The sequence below is a fragment of the Anolis sagrei genome, chromosome 1 (assembly GCF_037176765.1).
Source record: "Anolis sagrei isolate rAnoSag1 chromosome 1, rAnoSag1.mat, whole genome shotgun sequence".
Taxonomy (NCBI): Eukaryota; Metazoa; Chordata; class Lepidosauria; order Squamata; family Dactyloidae; genus Anolis; species Anolis sagrei.
In genome coordinates, this window is record NC_090021.1 from 218,802,687 (window position 1) to 218,826,377 (window position 23,691).

The 23,691-nt window shown below is 39.0% G+C and overlaps 1 protein-coding gene across 1 annotated transcript in view; it reads left to right on the forward strand.

Annotated features, from left to right (window-relative positions):
• Positions 1–1,785: 1,785 nt before the first annotated feature.
• Positions 1,786–23,691, forward strand: part of LMLN (leishmanolysin like peptidase) — a 26,160-nt gene continuing 4,254 nt past the window's right edge. Inside the window, exons 1-17 of the mRNA XM_060775194.2 lie at positions 1,786–2,002; positions 5,147–5,244; positions 5,504–5,534; positions 6,121–6,203; positions 6,911–7,028; positions 8,607–8,785; positions 9,583–9,688; positions 9,930–10,024; positions 10,318–10,435; positions 12,065–12,172; positions 12,669–12,745; positions 13,520–13,630; positions 13,787–13,919; positions 16,226–16,385; positions 17,381–17,511; positions 20,626–20,842; positions 21,307–23,691. The exon at positions 21,307–23,691 is cut by the window's right edge and continues 4,254 nt beyond it. Of these exons, the coding sequence (XP_060631177.2) occupies positions 1,847–2,002; positions 5,147–5,244; positions 5,504–5,534; positions 6,121–6,203; positions 6,911–7,028; positions 8,607–8,785; positions 9,583–9,688; positions 9,930–10,024; positions 10,318–10,435; positions 12,065–12,172; positions 12,669–12,745; positions 13,520–13,630; positions 13,787–13,919; positions 16,226–16,385; positions 17,381–17,511; positions 20,626–20,842; positions 21,307–21,407 (2,022 nt within the window). The 5' untranslated portion in view covers positions 1,786–1,846 and the 3' untranslated portion in view covers positions 21,408–23,691. The remainder of the gene's footprint in view (positions 2,003–5,146; positions 5,245–5,503; positions 5,535–6,120; positions 6,204–6,910; positions 7,029–8,606; positions 8,786–9,582; positions 9,689–9,929; positions 10,025–10,317; positions 10,436–12,064; positions 12,173–12,668; positions 12,746–13,519; positions 13,631–13,786; positions 13,920–16,225; positions 16,386–17,380; positions 17,512–20,625; positions 20,843–21,306) is intronic.

Here is a 23,691-nt window from a genome sequence, read left to right on the forward strand (position 1 = left end):
GTTTTGTCTCCTGCCTATATCATCATTTGGGAGCCCCCCCCCCCATCACTCTGGCCAGAGTGAAGAGGGGGGCTACAGCTGAAGACAGTTCCATCTTGTCTCCTGTGCTTTACTAATAGTATAATATAATATATTGTATATACATATATTTATAATATTATAATATAATACAATATAATAATAATAATAATACAAGATTATAATTATATATTTTATATTGCATGTAATATTACTAATAATATTACAATATAATGATGTAGTACAATATGGTACTATGCTAATATTTTAATATATTGTATTTATGTATGTCTTGTAAGCCGTTCTGAGTGCCCTTCGGGGTTAGAAGGGTGGCATATGTTGTTGTTCATTCGTTCAGTCATTTCCGACTCTTCGTGACTTTATGGATCAGTCCACGCCAGAGCTCCCTGTCGGTCATCACCACCCCGGCTCCTTCAAGGTCAATCCAGTCTCTTCAAGGATACCATCCATCCATCTTGTCCTTGGTCAGCCCCTCTTCCTTTTTCCTTCCATTTTCCCCAGCATGATTGTCTTCTCTAAACTTTCCTTTCTTCTCATGATGTGGTCGAAGTACTTCATCTTGGCCTCTACCAGGCCTGTAGCCAGGATTTTGTTTCGGGGGGATCTGAGTTTGATTCGGGGGGGGGGGGCTGAGTCTGAGTGAGAGGGTCTACCTTAGCAAACCTTTTGTATCATTATCCCAATACCCCCATGCATATGGAATATATTGAGCATGGTGATCAGATCATGATATGAATAAACATATCTGTTTAAATAATGTCCCAGTAAGGCCTTCTTGTGGACCATCATGAGAATTTCGGGGGGGGGGGGGGGGCTGAAGCCCCCCCTCCCCCAGCTTCATGCCTGGCCTCTACTATTCTTCCCTCCAATGAGCAGTCAGGCTTTATTTCTTGACGTATAGACTGGTTGGATCTTCTCGCTGTCCAAGGCACTCTCAGAACTTTTCTCCAGCACCACAGCTCAAAAGCATCTATCTTCCTTCACTCAGGCTTCCCTATGGTCCAGCTCTCACATCTGTAGGTTACTACAGGGAATACCATTGCTTTGACTATGTGGATCTTTGTTGTCAGTCTGATGTCTCTTCAGTATTTTATCCAGATTGGTCATTGCTCTCCTCCCAAGAAGTAAGCATCTCCTGATTTCTTGGCTGCAGTCAGTGTCTGCAGTAGCCTTTGCACCTAGAAATACGAAGTCTGTCACTGCCTCCACGTTTTCTCCCTCTATTTCCCAGTTGTCAATCATTCTTGTTGACATAATTTTGGTTTTTTTGATGTTTAACTGCAACCCAGCTTTTACGCTTTCTTCTTTCACCTTGATTAGAAGGCTCCTCAACTCCTCCTCGCTTTCAGCCATCAAAGTGGTGTCATCTGCATATCTATTTATACATACATACATATATATATATATGTCTTGTAAGCCGCTCTGAGTGCCCTTCGGGATGAGAAGGGCGGCATATAAATGTCATAAATAAATAAGATCCCACCCTCTCTGACCTCAAAAAACACAAACCTCTACCGGCTTCCCTCACTAGAGTATTTATGCCCTACTCCAATGAGCGACAACCAATCAGGCTGCGGATGCGGATATCCGTTCTCCTCATTGGCTGGCTTGGAGAGTGCTGGTGACGGCCACACCCCGCCCATTGGCTCTCGTCGCTCCGCCCCCACAGAGGCAAACCATGAGATTCATCCAATGGGGCGCCGCCCTTTGCAGCCCCGCGCTCTCCTATTGGCTGGGAGGAGTGCCTCGTCCTCGTTTGTACTCCGAGGCCATGGCGACACAGCGGTCGTGAAGGAGGCTGTCCAAGATGGCGGCCGGGCGGAAGGGCCGGGGAGTCGAACACCTTCCCCGGCCGCTCGCGGCTTTCCCCGCCGCTTTCGCCGCGCTGCTGTTGCTGAGCAACCACCGGGCCTGGGCCTTGGCGGCCCCCTCCTGCCGCCATCGCGTCCCCGGCACCAACGAGGTGAGAAGGACCCCAAGGGAAGGGGAAAGGAAGGGAAGGGAAGGGGCTTCATGCTCACAATAGATCTAAAATGTTTCCTTGCTTGCCCAAACTTTATTTTATGCCGATACAGAGACTCATGGCATGATGCAAAATTAAAAGCAGAGCAAAATGCATTTAAACACGAAATCAGTAATTTTAAAACCCCACATCTTTTGTGTTATGATGCATACAAATGAATACGGTAAAAATACAATTGGAAACTATGTTGTGTATAGCATTGCCTTCAGGCTATGTGTTATGAATGTCGTGTTTGGATTTGGGTCCCATTTCCAGCAAGGCATTTTGTAATGTGGATGCAAATATTCTACAATCCAAAACGCCTCTGGGCCCCAGTTTTTTGGATAAGGGATACTCCATTTGCATTTAGAGCCCAGGCCTGGTGTAGATGCCCCCGGGGTTTGATTCCCAGCTCAGTCGTGGAACCCATTGGGGTGACCTTGGGCAGACTGTAAACTCTCAGCCACAGAAAACTCAATGAGAGTTGCCATAAGTCTGAAACAACAGCGGCAATAGGACTTAAACGGATCTGCGGAGCTGAAGTACATAAAGAAAAGCAAGTGTGTGCTTGTATTCTGTTTTTGTCATGCCGATTGTTCTGTGAGATGTACTGTTTGCATTTCAGTTTTTTAAAAAATCTTTTGTTCCAGCTGCTAGTATGAAGCGATCCATTGAAATCAGAGGTAGGTTAGTCATGCCACTTTTTGTAGTCTGTGCTGGACAGAGTTACACTCCTCCTGAAGACACAGATTTGCAGCTTGAGTGTTTTACTGGATTCATCACTGAGTCTGGAACCTCAGGTTTCAGCAGTGACCAGGAGAGCTTTCACACAATTAAAACTTGTGTGCCAGTTGCACCTGTACCTTGGAAAGTTAGACTTGGCCACAGTGGTCCACACTCTCGTTACATCCCAAATCGATTACTGCAATACATACAAGAAAGGAGATTCCATCTGAACATGAGGAAGAACTTCCTGACTGTGAGAGCCGTTCAGCAGTGGAACTCTCTGCCCTGGAGTGCGGTGGAGGCTCCTTCTTTGGAGGTTTTTAAACAGAGGCTAGATGGCCATCTGTCAGTGGTGTTTTGAATGCAATATTCCTGCTTCTTGGCAGGGTGTTGGACTGAATGGCTCATGAGGTCTCTTCCAACTCTTTGATTCTATGATTTCCTTTGAAGACTGTTCAGAAGCTTCAGATGGTCCAATGGACAACAGCCAGGTTCCTTACTGCAGCGGTGTACAGGGAGCACACAACTCCGATGTTGTATCAGCTCCACCGGCTGCCAATCTGCTACTGAGCACAATTCAAATGGTTCCCGTGTAGCAGGCTCAGTTGGTGGGGAGGAGAGTCAGGGCCTTCCCAGTGGTGGCCCCTCAGCTATACTCCCTCACCAAGGAAATCAGGTCAGTCCCCTCTCTCCTGATCTTCAGGGGAACAAAAACTTAAGATGTGGCTATGGGACCAAGCATTCAACCAGTAAGTGAAGCAGTGCAATAACTATAACGAATTGACATGATTGACAAATAGACAGGACTTGGACAGCATTTTGAATTTGCGTGATTTTAATTGTTGTTTTAATAATTAATGTTTTTAAATGTTTGGACTTTTAATTGTGTTTGCTTATTTTAGGATTTATATGGGTTGGCATAAAATCGCTTCCTGTTGTAAGATTGTCCTGAGTCCCCTTCAGGGTGAGATGGGTGGGGTACAAATGTGGTAAATAAATAAATAAATAGTTTATCTGTTCATGGTTTTACCCATCAAACATCTGAATGGCCTTTGTCATACCACCTTTCAAAATGTAGGTCAAGGGACATGATTTGTCTTCCTTTCTCCTATTACATTCTGCCTCACTCCAACCATGATATAAATATAATTCTGTATTCCATTTGAGTTATATTCATGAAAGTTCATGGTATTCATGTTTGTTTAAATGTAAATTGGTCTCTACTTTTTTTAAATCAGACCAGAAGCGACTTGAGAAACTGCAGGTTGCTTCTGGTGTGAGAGAATTGGCTTATCTCCACTAATTTCTGCATTAGCATCCATAAGACAATGCCCTAGATTTGTTTAGCAACTGGGACCTTTTGATTTGGATGGCTATTAAGAAAATTGTATTCTCTTAATCATGATGCTCCTATTTTAATGACCTGATGCTATTATTTTATTTTAATGCTATACAAATGTAAATTTGAGAACCAATAACTCTCTGACAATTCATGCACATCAGACAAAATATTTTTTTTCTGCAGTATTGGTTCTGGAGGTGAAGTTATGGTTGTGCAGTTTTGTATCAAAAATCAAAGTAATTCTTGACATGTTCTGTTAATAATATCCAGTTAATTGAGCTTTCATTATATTTCCATGTGGCCATTTAATGATATGTGCTTTAAATTACATTATTATTTTCAGGCTTGAACCGTAAAAATGTTAAAGGAGTTCTGTAAGAAAATTTAAAGGTATAAAGTAAAAGTTCGATATATTTCAAAAACTGTTTGCATAAATATTCAAGAAACACTGATTGTTCATACTTCATATGTTGCCTATATATTTTGCAGCGAATAATAGGGCAAAGTTTAATGTACATCCAGTGAATATATCATCCTTAAATAAGGTAGAATTAATTGAAATCTGTATATTTATTTCCGAGTGAAACTAGTAACTGAGGCCCCATCTGCATTGACTATTTCATGCTGTTTGAAACTAGCTTCAAACTTCAGTGACCAGACTAGACACTCACAAAAGTGTGCAAAAGAAAGCCCTTAATGTGTATCAGTGCTCTGTGGTTTACACAATCACCATCTAGGCCACAAACTGGTTCTAGTATTTCCCATATAAACATCTGCACAGTTCAACCACTTTTTTCAATACCTATTTGAAACTGCATTAAATCGTCAGTGTAGATAGGACCTGAGCAGAAAACCGTAATGAGTTAGTTGGGATAACCCCCCCCCCCTCGCCCCCGCTGCCAAGTGAACACACATAACATTGGATTGCATCTACACATCTTATAAAAGTAAAATGTGAAATGGAAGAAATAAGGTGTGAATCTCTATTGCTTTACATTATAAAAACAGTTTGTCAGATGCACTTATTCTTTGTTCAGGTTATCTACAAAGTTTATCTTAAAGAAAATCATGTTATGAAGAGAAATGCTGATCAACAACTAAGAATTAAGACTGTGTATGACAGAAGTGTTGAGGAGTAAGTATAACAGCACTCTCCCAAACTCCTATTGTGACTTGGAATTGATTGTTGGGGAGGACAAGGCTACTGTATTATCTCTTATTATCTCTTCTCCCTTCTGCTTTCCCTAAAGAAAGTGAGGAATAAGAAGCAGTGTGTCAGTAATGAATGTGGGATAGCTAGCTTTGGGGAAAGGAATGACAGTAAGTGAGTTGGAGATGATACTTACTACACATAGAAAACAATTTCTTTCTCTGATTTCTTTTTTCTCTCATAGTTTGCTGCCAGAAAAAAAACACCTTATAAAGGTATGTCATGTTCTTCCTATATGTTTGTGGGGAGTATCATTGAATGGAGTGGTTGAATTGTTCCAGGTCAAAGGTTTGCATGATCCATGCCTGCAATAACTTCATCTTTGTCTTGTAAACACTTGGCCTCTAAAATTGTTTTTTGAAACTTGGTGCTTGGCATTTTGTGTTTGCTTCAGCATGTAGAAATGAGGAGCAAGTCACATAATTCAATGCCATCTTTTCCTTCCTGGTTCAAATTCCACAATCCTTCCTTCTGGCAGCTTTAATAAAGTTGCAATGTTAGCATCCATGTAAATTCTGGATGTGATTATTACTAACGAGAGGTATTTAACCAGGTTAAAAAGGAGTCATAATTTCTGTTACCAGTATCGTTTACAGTATTTATAATCTCAAATTACACAAGTCCATGTATTTATTTTTATGGTATAAGAACACCAAATACTTTTGGTTAAATGTATGCTTATTGTATTCACAAAAATGTGAAAAGACTTAGTAAATATAATGAGCTATGTGACTTCATTTTTTAGAATATGATCACATATTTTAGTATAAGCAGGTTTGCTTTGTTGTTTTTTTCTTTTAGAATAAGATTTTCCCACAAGCTATTTCTTATTTAGAGAAGACATTTCAAGTTCGCAAACCTGCTGGTACTGTATTATTAAGCAGGTATGTATTATCTTTACATTGTTTAGTACTAAGAACCAAAATAAAAATCTTTATTATGATATTGTTGATTGCATAGCGATCAGTGTTGTTCTCCTCCTCCTGCCCTCAAGTGTAAGTGTAACTCCATATTGATGAGGTCAGTTTGGACAACATGTGGGCTGCTCTTTAACACACACTGCATTTCCCACTGCCTCCACTGAAATCAGGCACACAAATTGCAGAGCAGAGATCTATAGGTTTGAGTCAGATAGAGCTCTGTGCTGTGATTCAACAAGGATCAGTGGTGGAGGAAGACACTCAGATACATGTCGGTTAAGTAAACTGAGTGCAGAAATGTATTGTCGAAGGCTTTCATGGTCAGAATCACTGGATTGTTGTAAGTTTTTACGGGCTGTATGGCTACGTACTAGAACCATTCTCTCCTGACGTTTTGCCTGCATTTGTGGCAGGCATCCTCAGAGGTTATGAGGTCTCACAACCTCTAAGGATGCCTGCCATAGATGCAGGTGAAACATCAGGAGAGAATGCTTCTGGAATATGGCCATACAACCCGAAAACCGTACAACAGCTGAGTGTAGGAAGTCACTAAATGTACGTAACAGATATGTTAATTGCCTGTGATTTCTAACATCCTTACTTATAATACCTCTCTATTTTGTGGGATGGTTCATTTCTTTAGTAAATGTCTGATTATGATTTGCTTGAAGACAGTGTGTAACAAACCAGTATTTAAGGAAGAAGGATGACCCTCATAGATACTGCAGAGGAGCCTGTGCGGAGTTTACAAAGTGTGGACCAGTTATAGTCCCTGAGGAACACCTTCAGGTAATGCATTTTCATTTCTTTAGTGTATAAGTGACATTAGAATTTTTATTCCATATCTTACAATAGTTTAAAACATTTTATTATACATCTGTAATAAGCACCCTCAAAATATGTCGCAACCAGTCCTTTTATAAGTTGCAAGAGCTCTAGAGATAAGATCTAAGATAGCTGACCTGCTACAGACTGCTTTGAAATCATGAAGGAGGCTGTCATGGTAAGGAGATTTAATTCCACATAGGATCATCCTTCTTTGGTACCTGGCCAAATAAGGCCAGCCTTGCTGTGGCATCACAAACTAAACCAGTGGCAGCTGGAGAACAGGGATAACACACTGTGGTTTCAAAGCAAATCTGTTGTCTGAGACATTAAAGGGGTCAAATTAAGAAAAAAGAAAAGTAGTGTTTAAGGGCAGACAGAGATGAGACGACTAGCTGTTGAGTTGAGTGGATTAATGATGCATCTAAACTGTCAATCTGAGTGCAAAGGCATTTGATGCTTCACTAAGTCTCATAATGTGTTATATTGATACATCCTGATTAGTTTTTAAATATCAGTCCATTGTCTTTTAATGTTTGAATATATGATGATAACAAGTTTATTTGTACCCTGCCACCATCTCCCTGAAGAGACTCTGGGTGGCTAACAAAAGCACGCAACATTGCAAACATACAAAATATAATAAGTGCGCAAACAATATCACAACAATAATAATGGTAACAAACAGCATAAAATCAAAAACACCACTAGTTGAAAACAATAAAATCCAATAGTAGTATATTTATTTATTGGAAGCTTCCTTGGGAGTATTATTTCTGAAAAGCAGGATATATTAATGAGTTAAATGGGGTCCAGCCCATCTCTACTAGTCTGTCCTGTGTTTACTGCCTTAATTTCTTTGAATACGGAATTATGTGAAACAATTGAAAAGCAATAATTTTTTCTTTGTTAATAGCTTTGATCAGATTATGAGAGATAATTCAGCTTGTCTGTCATTTCTTTGATGCCAAGTTTTGATGATCACTACAGTTGAATGTACATGTAATAGACCATATGTTTGCATATATTATCTGTGTTCCAATGTTTGTACATTTTATCCATCTGTCTTATGATATAAATGCACTGCATATTTGCATGCCTGGGGTTTTCAAAGTCTGTTCTTCAAAAGCTATATCTTCAAGGCTTTTAGGGAAAAAAATATTGAAACTTTGAGTTGGAAGATTTTTTCCCCAAAGAAAACGTGAGGAGAAATATTCCATATGCAAAAACATTTGACCATTTCCTTTTGCTAATTTTGCAAACTGCTTTCTGGGCTTTGAGCTCTTAAGAAAAAACACTGTGGAGTCCCAAATGTATTTTTTAACATCAACTCATAGGAAAATACTCAAATATGTATCTTCCTTTGAGAATTGATCATTACCAATAATACAGAGTCTGTATTAGTAGCAAGGGGGGAAATTATGGTTTGGATCTTTCCTCTGTCTAAGAATTTTTTTAAAAAAACTTTCTGTACTTAAAACAGAAGTTTTGAGCAAAATGACTTTTATTTAGAAGTAACTTCTCTTAAATGCAATATCCTAGCAATGTAGAGTTTGCAGTGAAAATGGATGGCTTTGTGGACCTGTTGGTGATCCAGACAAAGAAGGGGTTCAAGATGCTGACTTTGTATTATACGTTAGTGCTCTGACGACAGAAAGGTGTGGCCAAGAAAATATCATTGCCTATGCAGCATACTGTCAGCTTGAAGCAAATATGGACAGGTAACATTTTCTTCCAAGTTAAATTTAATGCATATGGGATAAGCATAACAGCTGTACCGATGTACGCAAATGGATCTTGTAGGACCTTCTAAACTACTGAAACAAAAAGATTGGTATGATAAACATACTGATTTGGTTGTGCTCATCTGTTCAGGAAGTAACAGGTAGATAGAGAAACAAGTCTTGAGCGTACTTTGGGAGTGCTGACTCACTCTTACTCTTAAATAAGCCACCAATGTATGTTTTGAAGTTGTCTTTCATTTGATATTTGTTTTGTCCATCACCCAGTATACAACATTGTTTTATGTGTTAATAGATTAGAGGTGATGTTGTACAATGTGGGCATGTAATCGAAAGCTAGGCATATAAGCAACTACTGTAACAAATGACATAGGGAAATATTTGCTATTCTGATGTTGCTTGTTTCAAGATCTACTACATGTTTTCCAATTCTTGGAAAGGAAAAAAAAATAGGGTTATCTACTTTGGATGAACACCACTAGTGGAGAAGCATTTTCTCTCTTTTATTAAATTCTCTGCCTAGTTGTTCCAATTTTTGAGAGCTGCATTAAATGGAAAAATGTGACTCTTCTTTTCATGAAGTGGATTCACATTTTGTCCAATTATTGAAGAAAAATGACATTTGACTGAGCGATATCATATAATGAAATGTAAAAATCTTGCATTTAAACCCAATTCTGCTTGAAAGCTACAACAGATAAAACTTTAAACTTCTCATATTCTTGAAAAATCGTTGTTTTAATTCTGTATTAATGCATTTTATTATTGTTTCCTAGGCCAATTGCAGGGTATGCCAATCTGTGTCCAAATATGATTTCAACCCAAGCACAGGAATTTGTCGGCATGCTATCTACAGTGAAACATGAAATCATTCATGCATTGGTAAGAATTGATATTTCATACATCACTTTGAAATACCAGTACCACATTCATTGTATAGTATTATGCAAGGGTTTTTGTAGTGTTTTGTTCATTTTTGTGAAGACATAAATGTGAACCTTGTATATGTGTGCATATTGTTTGCAGTCAATTGACTTATGAGATTTTACTGACTTCATAGGAAAACCTGCTTAATTGCATTGTAGTACGTAATCTAAATTATTTTTTTTGGTTACTTTTCAAGGGATTCTCTGCCGGACTATTTGCATTCTATCGTGATGATGATGGAAATCCTTTAACTTCCAGATATGCAAATGGGTTGCCAGCATTTAATGAAAGGTATATATATTGAATCTACACAGAAGAGGACAGTTGGAATTTGAGAAGTACTTTGGTGCTAGTTAAATTGTTTTTGTACCACCATTTTAATACAGTAGTGATTCAGATAGTGATGCAATGTTTTCTTAGCATACCATCTGTTTTTCTATGCCCTCATTTGTAAAAGGACAGCTGTTATGAAGTGCACAGTTATGTTAGTCATATTTTGACTGTTTGGATTTGGTCAGCTAATGAGCAAATATAGAACTTATTCTGTTTCTCAGTCATATTAATTCACTCTGCATTCCTTTCAGTCTTGGAGTGTATCAGTGGAGCCAAAGAGTTGTACGGAATGCAGTCAGGTTATGGGATGTACGGGGCAATAATCTTCTGCGTCACAATATATTTCTTCTGATAACTCCTAAAGTAGTTGTAAGTATCTCTTTTGCTTCTTTCACAATACATCTAATGGTGGTGCTCAGATATGAAGTTGTAAGAAATCAGCAGCCCTGCCCTCAGGAGATGAGTGGCAGCAGGCAATAGATCTCCTGTGATGGAAGCACCTAGAGAACATTCCCAAGGCAGCCCCTCCCCTGTGGGGTAAGCAGTAGCGGGCCAGTCATCAACTTCATCAACTCAACTGATGTTGGGGTTGCCTTGGGAATCTTCTCAGGCTCTCTGTTCTTATATGACGGTGGCATGGAAAGTCGTTGATGCAGAGTTACCACTCCCTGTCATAAGGAAGTGGCTGCACAGGGAAATCCCTTAGCCCCCACTACGCACCTTCAGAGGGCCAAGCTACTATAGGAGTGGTTGCTGAGCATTTCTGTTGTTGGGAAGGGGGGGGGGGGAATCCCTTGACCTCAGATGCTCAGCTTCCAAGGTTCCCCAGTATTCCCATCCTTGGGAGACTGTGGTATAGAGTCTGATAACTTGCCCTCCATCACCTCTCAAGGACAGGGCTACCACCGTGGGAATATTCAGGGTAACCCTGTCTTCACTCCAACGGTTGCCAATTAGTTTTCAGACAAGTACAAAGTGTTAGTTTTGAATCCTTCTTGGTCTGGGTCCAGGTTACCTACAGGATTGCCTTCTCCTGCCCAATCCACGATCCTTAGGACACTGAGGTCCTCTGGGGGATGGTTACCCCAACTTACCAGAACTCGACTGGTAACCGTAAATCAGAGTACCTTTTCATCGGCCACCCCAAGACTGACGAACGACCTGTCGGAAGAGATTTGACAGCTAAATCAGCTGTCAGAATTCAAAACTCAATTGAAGACCTATATTCTGGCAGGCCTCCCCAGTCAGTTTTTAATTTTTGAATTTTAACCTATATTTTATGGGTGAATTTTAACCTGCATTTTATCTGTGTGCATTTTGTTATATGTATTTTAATCATGTTGAGTTTATCTCTCTGTTTTAACAATGTTGTGCCCTGCCATAAGGGGAGGCAGGTTGTTGTTGTTGTTATTGAGTTGGGTGCTATATGTGGAATGACTCCTCATCCCTCAGCTCCTGGGGTCAGGCTGCTGATCACAAGGCAGTCCCAACTACAGGAGGCAGACAGGCAGTGGAAGATTGTGAATAATGAAAGCCACAAATGTGGAAGGCCCACTGTAAAGATCAAGTGTTTTAGGTCAAATTAAATTTTCGTCCAAATTTCCTTCAGTTGTTCCTGAGAGTGCAATCAACTTGAAATACTATATTTCCTTGATTCTAAGACACACTTGTTTCCCTTATAAACATGTATGAAAGCAGGGTGTGTCTTAGAATTGCTGGTGTGTTTTGTAAATATAAATAAAGCTTTCTTTTGTTGGTGATCCTGAAGTTAGTGTGCACTTTACAATCAATGGCATCTTAGAACTGATGAAATACAGTAGTATTTCCAGGTCATTTTTTTTACAGCTACCTAATAGTAAAGATGATTTCCAATAGAAATTTTTGCTTGACAAAGAAGCTCATCGCATCTGCTATGACATGTAAACCTCATGTGTAGGGTGGAATGTTTTTATTTTCAAATAAGCATACTGAGTTGTCTTCTAATGTATTTTTCTAAAGGAGGAGGCCCGAAAACATTTTGACTGCCCAATTCTAGAAGGCATGGAACTTGAAAATCAAGGTGGCATGGGCACCGAACTCAATCACTGGGAGAAGCGTTTGTTGGAGGTTTGTATATAGACATGTGGCTTTTTGATGAGGCCCTTATAATCTGAAATGCAGGCTGTGATGACCTCAGCTGATTTTGTCTGCTGCACTGATTTTCTCTTCATGACTCTTATCTTAACATTTTCATTTCATAGTTTGTTACTGTTGGACAGCTGCTACTGCCTAAATAATACAAATTACAGCAAGCAATTAAAAAATTTAAAAATGGGATGTGGAACTATTTATTTAAGAAAGAAAGGATGCTGCTGTCTGATTGCTGCTAATGGAGTGGCAACCTGTTATCAATTATGTGTGGCGATGCTACTAAAATTAGGATTATAGTGAAATAATTCTAATTGGAAGACTGCAAAAAACACATTTTCATGAAAGAAAAAGGTTAACTAGCAGTTACACGTACTACTGTACTAATATTATATTTACATCAGCAACCTCCTGTGGGGGGTCTCTGTTCTTCAAAGCTACTTAATGGAATCTAACAGTTGTTGGTTACTTTCAGAACGAAGCAATGACTGGATCACACACTCAGAATAGGGTCTTCTCTCGGATTACTTTGGCATTAATGGAAGATACTGGGTAAGAATTTACAATTAAGCTGCGCAACCCTTGTTATCATTTAAATGTGTCTTGTTTTAGGAAAGGTAACCAAAATACACAAAAGAGACAAGCCCAGGTTTGTTGCGGTACTTGAACTATGCTTTAAATGTCTGAATAGCACTTTGGTAATTGTAATACAAGAAACAATGAGTTTGGTATAGTGGTGGCAGAAACCTGAATTCAGATGGGATTCTGCACATCTTTCAGCCATTTTCTTTTGATACATTTGAAATTTTTACATGTTGAGTCAAGATAAGTTAAACTGTCATGAAGTTCTAAAAGCATTTTTTTTGCTCCCCCGTGCATATTCTGCAGTAAATATATCTAGAGTAAATACCAGAGGATATTTAACTATCATAACTGACATGGGTTCCCCTCCACTGTTGCAAATGCATAATGAGAAATGGAAGAAGTGGGCAATAGCTGAGGAGGTAGCTAATTTGATAAGCCTGAATTAGCTGTTTCAGGCTTTCTTCCTCTTTATACCTGTTTTAATGACTAGCTTATTCAGTAAATGGGCAAAATATATTTTCTTTGTTTGCCTGTCACCATATAAACAAATATTGTATAAACCTTAAAAAAATTGAGGAGAGGGAACTGGGGGGGTGGTGTCAAAATACTGATGTCCATTTATAGAAATATTTGTGCATCTTCTCTTAATTTTTCCTATTCAGGCTTTTAAAAATTACTTTGTCTGACCATTAAGAAGTGATAGCTTAATAACAGTGTTTCCTTTTTATCTTGTCTTCGTAGCTGGTATAGAGCCAATTATAGCATGGCAGAAAAACTTGACTGGGGACGAGATAAAGGTTGCGACTTTGTGATGAAAAGTTGTAAGTTTTGGATTGACAACAGGCGGAGAAAGTAAGAATTCTTTCTGAAATTTCATGTTCTACAATTGCGCTTAAATTGCATTAACATAATAATGATTGCATGATTAATATTGAAAATAATCAGTGATTATTTTAACAGTTAACGGTGTTAAAGTTCTCTTGCTGTTGTTTTTAATCCTGTACAAAGGAAAGAACTGGTAGCTCCATATTGCGACACTCTGCGAAGTAATCCATTGCAACTAACCTGCAGACAGGACCACAGAGCAGTAGCCGTGTGCAATTTACAAAAGTTTCCTCAACAGCTGCCTCAGGAATATCAGGTACATCATGTAATTAGTTTTTATGTTCTAATCCCATTAACCTAATTCAGGCAGTTTTCCATTGATAGCCATTGATACAATGTGGATAATATGCTAAACAGTGGTTAATGGAAAATGGAAGAGAAGCTTTCAATCTTCTGCTTGGAGCTATGCTGTGGTATCACAAGAACATGAGTCGATAATGGCACATTATTTATTTGTTAAGGAATCGCTAGCCTGCCCTTTATAATCAGATCCCATAATCATCAGTGTGTTAAAGCAATTTAACTCCAGTAAAACCTACTAACCTGCACTGAAAATCAAGCTGCTATATGTTAAATAAAAGACAAAATTTGCAGCAGTTAGAATTCAAGTGAAGGGAAGTCTAAAACCAGCAAGTGTATGTGGTGTGCTGGATGAAAAATGAGCCTCACTTACAGCAGATGTAACTCTTAGTCATGTGTATCTATATATAGAGAGATACTCAGTCAAGTACAGTGGTGTCCTGACTTAAGATTTTAATTCGTTCTGTGCCTGTGTTCTTAAGTCAAACCATTCTTATCTCAAAGCGAATTTCCCCATTAAAATGCTATTAATCTGTTCCGTCCCCCCAAAACCACCCCATTTTTGTTACATGGATATGTACTTTATAAATAACAAATAATGTCTAAAATGTCCAGCGATAGGCAGCGCTTGGTTCCCTTCAGCCACTGTGGCAAGGAAGCACATTTGAGGCAACAAAATGTGTTGGTCAGTGTACAGCAAGGCAAAACAGCATCATACTGTAATTCCAGCCTCCCCCCCCCCTTTTCTTGAAGCAAAATATACAGTACCAGGAATAAAAAGCACATAAAGTGAATTAACCCAAACTTCCTCAGTGGACAGCAATCTCCCAAAGTGGAGAAGAGCAAGTGGGAAGCAGGCAGATGGAGGCACACAGGCTAAGGAACTCAGCCACGAGGTACAATGGCTGCTCCGGTCTGCACTCTGAGGCTACTGCACCAGGGTGGACTGCAATCTCTGGAGTGGAATCTCCAGAGTGGACTTCTCCCAGAACATTAAGGGGAAGCAATCACATAAATGTTCTTTTCAAAACATTTGCCATTATTAGAAGTAACATCGTGCACATTTATTTTCTCATCTACAAATCAAAGAAACAAAAAGAGCAAGCAAACTGAATATGGTCAGCTATACATCAGACTTAATGGTCACTATGAAGTTCCAGTGTGTACATTTAGCTTTACAGCTTTGGTATTTGTTAGGTGTTCTCTAAGCAGAAATAACAAAATGAGAAATTAGACTTACTGTGAAGGTTCATTCTGAGATGGCACGAGGAGTAGTCCATTATGGTTGGCTTCATCCCTACATTCTCTCCTGACTTAAGCAGGACCACATTCTTTTTTACTTGCATCCATCACCAATGTTCTCTTCTGTATTAAGCATTTGTGTTGTCAGAAGAAGCCCATTGGCAGGTCCAGAAGGAGATGACTGGCTGTCTGCACATATGTGTATGGACACACACACAGAGCCTACCCATGGCTTCAACAGGAGGGTGCCTTATATGTATTTTCCTTACAACTCTGCACTATTCAAAACTATTGTATGAGATTGAATCAATTCTCTGGAGTACATAATTGAGATTACATGGAAGGCTGCTTGAGTGCTGTTTCCTAGATCTACTAATAACTTTTTTTCAGCAGGGCAAATTCTGACTGGACTTCTGGTCTGTTGTTTTAAAAAAATCATAGAACACATGGCAACACATTTGGTTAAAAAAAACTAGGTTTTCTATTTCTTAACTTTCCTATCTTCTCTTTCTATACTATACTCGCTTTTCTATTCTTTTGTTTTAGACTAGATAAGAAATTATTTTTTCTTTCCTTCTTTAAGCATAGAAACCTTTTTGTATTAGACAACAATGGAAGAAGACTATAATATGTTAGAAAAAAGTCTCTATATATCTATTCTTGTACCCTTCTCTATTTCCCATAAGAGGTAAAGGTTTCCCCTGACATTAAGTCTATCCGAGTCTGACTCTGGGGGGTGGTGCTTGTCTCTATTTCTAAGCCGAAGAGTCAGCATAGTCCATAGACACCTCCAAGATCATGTGGCCAGCATGACTGCATGGAGTGCCATTTTTTCCCTTAGCTTACCAATAAAAATTATACTGAAAAAACTAGGTTAAAATGGCATTAGCAGCTGTAGCATTCATGCTGTCTATAGATTCGACTTTTTATCACTTCCATAAAATGTTACTATGGTTATTCTCATAATGGTGATATATAACACTGTTCCTTCTTATCACCTCTGGCACTCCCTTTTTACAGTACTTTGACAGCCTATATGGAATACCATCTGAAGATTTGCCTTATTATGGTGGATCAGTTGAAATTGCTGATTACTGTCCTTTCAGCCAGGAATTTAGTTGGCATTTAAGTGGTGAATTCCAACGCAGTTCAGATTGCAGGATACTGGAAAATCAACCAGGTTAGTTGATTTTTGGATTTTGTTCCTCTATTGCAAGCATTGTGAATTTCAAGCTCAGTTCAAATATAGCATGAATTGATGCTTTATTGTCTAAACTATGATTTTCACTTGAGATTGTAATTCAAGTGTGTTCATAAATTAGCTTGGTTTGGGGGTAATAAACCAGGATGTGATACTGTAGTTGAAAATGAAGCTCTTTTTTGTTACTTTTTCCTGTTACTTCTGGATTCAGACAGTTGACATACCATTGCTTTGAAGAGGAACAGGTGTGCCCCACAGATCCTGGCTCCTTTTCCCTTCTCCCATGTGCCACAGGCATCTGTTTCGTCTGATTAAAAGAGAAGAGGTCCTGGGGAAAAGATATACGCAACACACCGGAAGAGGAGGTGGACTCCTCAGGATAAATATGGAAAAGGCACAAAGGCCCTGCTCCGCTTCCTGTGTGCTGTGCTTGTCTATTCTCTCCAGCTCCTCCCTTCCCTTGTCCAAGTGAAACAGACACATGACACAGAGGAAAAGGTGAAGGATCTGGCCCTGCACATCATTCACCTATCTGATGAATCCTGGGTCCTTTCCCTCTTCCTGTGTGCTACATGTGTTTGCTTTGTCCAGGCAAAGGAGGGAGGGGCAGACACACACAGATTTGGGAGGAAGAGGAGCAGGCTCCGTGTGCAACTTCATGTGTCCTAATGATCCCAGCTTCTCTTCCTGTGCACTGCATGTATCCGTTTTGCCGGGCAAAGAAAAGGAGCTACTGGGAGACAGACACAAGCAGAGCACCAGAAGAGAAGCTGGACTCTGCAGGTTAAGTGGTGTGGCGGCAGCAGCATATGGGCCTCCTCCTCCTGCTCCTATTCCCTTTGTGATCTTGGTGGGTGGTGCCCCATGGGGTCTGCACCCCTAAGCCCTGCAAAAGTGGAGGGCTGACTATACTCTTACCATCTATTGAACCACACAACTCTTAACAGAAACCTTTGGGGGTTTTTGTCCTATAGATCCTTACAAAAACTATGGTGCTGAAAAATATGGACCAAATTCAGTCTGCCTCATTCAGAAATCACCTTTCGTTATGGAACAATGCAGAAAGAAACTAAGTTATCCTGACTGGGGTAGTGGATGTTACCAGGTAATTAAAGAAGTTCTTCCTTTAACTTCCCATTTATTAAAGATTTGTTTAGATATTGTTTCTTACAGCCATCATTATGTGTTTCTATGTTGCCAATCAAATTAATTACAGAGGAGAATACAGTGGGCCCTTAGTTTCCACAGGCGTTTGATTCCATGACTCCCTGCAGATACAAATACTGTGCATGTCAAGTCTGTTAAAATGGCATAGGGCAGCAATGGAAGCGGTGACAAGCCCCGGCCAGTATTTTTTGGGCTTACTGTATTATGTGCATGTGAATCCACAGTAGGTTGAATCGGGGGTTGTGAACCTGTGGATAAATCTGGCCCATTACAATTGATTCTTTTTCTTCCTCTTCTCATTACCTAAAGAAAAGCCATCTAAAACTATAAATTACTTGCAGCAGATTTTCCCCACATCCCATTTTTCTGAAATGCAGATTGGGGATGAACCTAATAGCCATTGGTAATGCAAATACCTTAATACACCTTAACATGGCTATCTTACTGTTTTCCAGTTGGTTAAATCCAGGCAAAAGTGATTGCTCTGTGTATATCCTTGCATTTTTAGATACAAGGATAAATAAATAGAAAGAGCGGGGGGTGGGGGGGGGTTATTGTAACCAATTGGAAACCAGTAGGATTTTTTGTTGGTTTTGTTTGTATATAAGAAAGCACTGAAATTATGTTTGCTTTCACCAGTCAGTCCATAAAAATGAGCAGAGAGACAGATTTGCTTTTAAACCTTTGGACTTTGGGCTTAGTCAGTATGTTAAATATTGTTCAGGATTGTTACTTCTCATACATCCAAAGAATATTCATCCTTTGGCTCACTATATTAGGAAAACAGCAATAAAATCACAAGATGGCATTTTGAGGTACAGGAGGCCTTCCATGTCCACTGATTCTGCTTCAATAGATTCAACCACTCACAATATGAACATACGTTTTTAAGATTCCAAAAAAAGCTACTCTACATTTTGCCATATAAAGAACACCATTCTACTGTGCCATTGTATATATCGGGACTTGAGCATCTACCAAACTCAATGGATACCACGGACTCACTGTATATCATAGTTGCCTTTTGTAGCCTTTAATTAGAGGGAAGTATTTATTTCCAAATTTGTGGTGACCAAGTATTGTGGCATTCTTAAATGTTCTGATACGTGATAGAGTTATGTTGGAAGATCTTGAAATCTTAACATATGCTATCATTTTACAGTGAAGAGCCATCTTTTTTTCAACATACGTGCAATATTTCAACCAGATTTCAGTGAAAAGTAAAATTGAGTTCTAAGTCTAAACAATGGGACCCACAACAAAATTGTATAGTATGTCACTCAGTGTATCAGTTTGTTGTGACCTTCTCCCAAATAATGTAAGGTATTAAGGGATCAAGCAAAACCAACCCCCTCTTCCGCACCCCCCACCCACCCACATATAAAACTCACATTTCCTTTCTAACATTCCATGGCTCCTGAAATCCATTTTCATATTTGTTAAAAAATTATAAAAAACGTTAATATAAGATAGTAGGAGATCAAGGAAGGCACCCTCCACCTCAAGACATGTGCACATGCGTGTACGCACACTCAGATATTTTTTGGCACAAATCTTTCCGTGAATCCTGGAATCCACTTGTAGATATATTTTTATACTCACAGACATTTCAGAATGTCCTCAAAAATACGGATAACTATGCCATGTCTCACTTAATTTGTTTTGTTTCTTTCCTTTCCTTTCTTTCCCTTTTTTATTTTTATTTTTATTTTTTGCAATCACCAGGGTGTTGTATTCACTGTAAGACTGAGTGATTAATACTGTATATCCCATTGTCCAAACAGATTTTTTATGAGGCAGGTTAGTTCGGAAACTCTGGTCCTCCAGATTGTTTTGTTTGCCAGCTCACAGGAGGTCCATCCAGGTTAGCCAGTTGTAAGAGATTATGAGAGTTGCTGTCCAAAAAACAGGAGACTTAAAGATCCCTGCTCTACATCTTACTTTATATTTCCTGAGAGAATGAAGGTGGCTGTAACAAAAGGGAGGCCACCAGTTTGTAAAAGAAGCATGCACCTATGTGCAGTCCTCTGTCAACACTTTAATATCTGAATTGCTATGAGTGTTATAAAGCAGAAGCCTCTTGGCTTGGAATCACATGCTTGAGTCTCTCTTGTATGAAACAAAGTATCAACGTTTATTCAAACATTCCAAGCTCCAAACGGTTGTGGTTACAATTACTATTTTTGTTGCAAACTTGAGTTTCAGTCACGTATAGTATACTTGTTGCACTTTCCTGAAATAGGCTTTCAATGTTTCTCATTTATCAAGATGGTATTTGCTTTACACATACAGGACTAAAAGTACTTTCCGATTCAAGCACCACTGGCTTTTCTTTAGGTTCCCAAAACTTGTACTCTATTTGACTAGCGGCTTACTTTTCTAACAGGATTTATTAACTACCATTCATGAACAGGAATCCCTAACTCTCTGTCCTTCACAAACTGCAATCCCTACTCAACTAACTCTCTTTTAAAACTCTCCCTCTAACTCCCCTCCTTTTTGAACTTAACTCCGCCCCTTTAGAATGTTCAGCCCTGCTCTTCCCAACTGTCATTTTGTCTCTCAACCTGTTGAAATCCTGGGGCTATGCTAATCTGCATATGACCAATCAGCCTCCATATGCAAATAAATCCTGTCCCTCTGTTGCTATCCTCTCTTGTCTCTAATCTTCCTTATCTGCCCCCTGCGAACATAGATCTATACACTAAAATTTTCATACAGAGTAACAAATTCGCTACAGTGGCCTTAGTGTATTATCCTTTGTGTGGGAGGTGAAAACATCTTTCTGCCTCACGTTAAGTTGGTTCTTTGGCAAAAGTCTGAGGCGACTGAAATGAGTAATTCAGTAGAGCCTTCCTCCACTGCCCGACCTCCAATTTGTCCTTTTCCAGACCCATATGCAAACAACTGAGTGGCTACATTAATGCTTTTGTTCATCTCTTCTCTTGACAATGGATCCTGAACAAAATACACATTGAAAGGCTCAGAAATTGTTCCATTAATTAAGAGTAGTTTACTGTGTAAACAAAACAATTCTGGCTTTATTTTCTAGGTTTCTTGTTCTGCTCATGGACTGACAGTTTGGGTCAAGGACATGGCATACTTGTGCAGTCGCTCAGGTCAGATTCTCCCAGTGAATATTCAGATGAATGGATGGGTGCATATTGGGAACCTAGTCTGCCCAGCATGCCTAGACTTCTGTGACATCTGTCCACCTGAGCAGGACCCTCCTCCTCCAATGGCTAACTTGACTAAAATTGCATCTCTCGGTAAGTTAAACCAGCACACCAGTCCCTCAGTATAATTCAGTGAATTAGAGTTGGAATTTGGGGAATCTATTTGGGGGTTTGTTCTGCTCTATTGTTTCTAATTTAGTATTATTGCAAGTATTGATTGTAGCAGGAAGAAAACTGCCTCACCTTTTCTTGACTCCTGTAATGATTGTGGGGCCAAGCCTTTGGGACAGTGCAATAAGGCATCAATAGGAAACTTTACCCTACTGACTGGATTCGGTATGGATGATCTGAGATGGTTGCAGAAAAGGAGAGCCGTGTGCCATATTTTTGCTCGATTTCATTTGTACAAACCACTAGCATTGTGCTGAAACCCCTAACTAATTCTAATTCTGTTGACGAGGGTTGCTTTGAATGTGCTCTTAGACACACAAACAGTATCTAAAGAAGTACCTACATAATTTTGCCTGTACTAATGTGATTTTGTTTCTAACTTTCAGATTTGTGTTCCTGTTCTCCTAGCCTGGTTGTAACCCTCTGGCTCTTGATGGCAAACTTACTTCCACTTTTGGCTGGATTTCTTCTCTGTGCATGGAGTTAAGCCAGGCTCCCAGTTTGCCCTTGCAGCATCTAGAGTGTGCTCCATTTAAGCACAATTTGAAGGCAGCTATCCGGAAGAACAATTACATCTCGGTCTGCCCTTGTGGCAAGTAGCCCAGCTGTTTGTAAGCTGAAGGGTGCTGGACAACTGCTTCTAGACTAAGAGAGGCAACGTTTACAACATCATCTCAATAAGTGCCAGCATAATTGACAGTTTTATTTTCATATTGGTACAAATTTGGGGGGACAGATTTATCAGTGGTATTATGCCATCTGTTGCCACCTGTCTGGAGCACTTTGGTTATGCACAATTCCCTATGAGTCTTATAGCAGGATTTTTTTGGCATCCTTAGAGATATACCTCAGTTTCTTTTAGTCAGAAGCCATGAAAATCAGTTGCCATTGCTGCTAATAACTTAGGCCTGATAGCGCTTCATGGAGTACAAAAAGAGTTAGCCTTTTGGTACGAGTTCAAACTGCTTCCAAAAGTATACTATTTGTTTGCAGACTCTGGTGAAGTAAGGTTTATTTTTGCTATGAAGTCTCTGCTGCTCAGAATATGATGGAACATTCAGTAGCAGCACATCCTGCACTTTTGGTATTTCCAAATCATGAATATATTTGTAATATTTGTAATTTCCCTTCCGTATGGAAGAATGTTAAGTTAAACTAGTCTGTCATAACTCTTAATGTATTATGACTGCCATCCTAACTATGTTTCCTAGGATGTAAGTCACACTGAACTCAATTGAACCTCTTTCTGTGAAACGTGTCTTAGATTGGGCTAAACATTTTGTTTTTGCAAGGCAGGTTAAAATAATGAGTAGTCCTCATTTTTTTGAATGTTCGTCTTACTTCACTGCCATTTCACTTTTTCCTTCAGTTCACCTGCTGGTAAGACTTGAGCATCTTGGCTTTTAAAAAAAAATACTCCCGCAAGTAAATCAAAGGGAGTGTGAAAAGGTAACACATCCCATTAATTAGGTTCAAGGAGACATAATGTTTTGGGGGAAAGGAAATAGTCATAACAACAGCTGGGTAAAGTTTTCAGGTACCATAGTGACTCCTTTGGGGTCAAAATGAAGAAGTCAGTTACCAAGAGACCTGGTATGAATGGAAGAATAGGTGATTTCAGTAATTATACTGAATATATGAAGAATTAAGTATGTTTTTTTGAAGCATGCAAGTTAGTGGCTGTGCCACCAATAAGTTGAGTAGTGGGGCAACTTATGTGGGGAGTATTAATTCCCTAGTTGATAAAAAGTCCTCAGGGACCATAGTTGTGCCAACCTGCCCTACAACAGGTACAAATTGCTTTCCACCCCTCAGATTGGAGGATTTTTTTCTCACAAGTATTTTGATTTAATGGAAACGGACTGTTTGGTGTGCTGGATTGGGAGTGTTTCTAAATGAAACCTGATTTCTGTCTATATTCTTTAGTTCAGTCCTCAGACAAGTGCAGTAGAAGCTGGCTAGACAGTGCAGTGAATTCTCAATCATCTAGCCAACTTCAATGGAGCCTGGTGAATTTCTCCACTAAATCGGAAAGTAAGTCTAAAATAGTCCCTTGCTTGGAGATTTATGCCTAAAATTAGTCCTATTTTTAATTAGTGTAAAATGATGAAAGTCAGTATTCTGCTTCCCATTCAAATCATGAAAAAGCTGACCAAACAATGTGCAACAATGGGAGTTGTTTGGCTACATAGGCATATTATGTAACTGTAGTTTATAAATATACTATTACATCCTACATTAGCCTTAAATAAGGGGGAATTGAAAGAATGAAAATAGCAATAAAATATTAGTTTTAAGAAATGTTTTAGATATGTACAGTTAAATATAAATGGAAATTGATTTTTAATTATATAATTCAGTATTAGTTGTTCATAGTTAATATGAAGCAGTTCCCCAAGACTTAAGGAATAGATTTTTTAAAAATTTGTGCAATAACAGAATTTAAATGGCATCTTGTAAAGATGTTTATCTATACTTGAACATTTTTCCTTGAAGTAAATCAATTGCACTATATCAACTTTTTGGCTAACTTTATATCTAAACCTTTATACAAGTGTTAATACAGAGTTTTATTTTTTTTTTTTTTTGTTGAAAAAGTAAAACTAGATCCAACTTGACTGAGAGATTATTTCTTTTCTGATAGACATGAATTGGCCATTTGAGAATTTAGTGAAGTGGGAAAGTGTCTAACAAGTGTTTATAGATTGTAGTCTGGTGAACATAGCACCTAATGTATAGGTTTGTTAGTTGCATCAGCATATCACATGAAG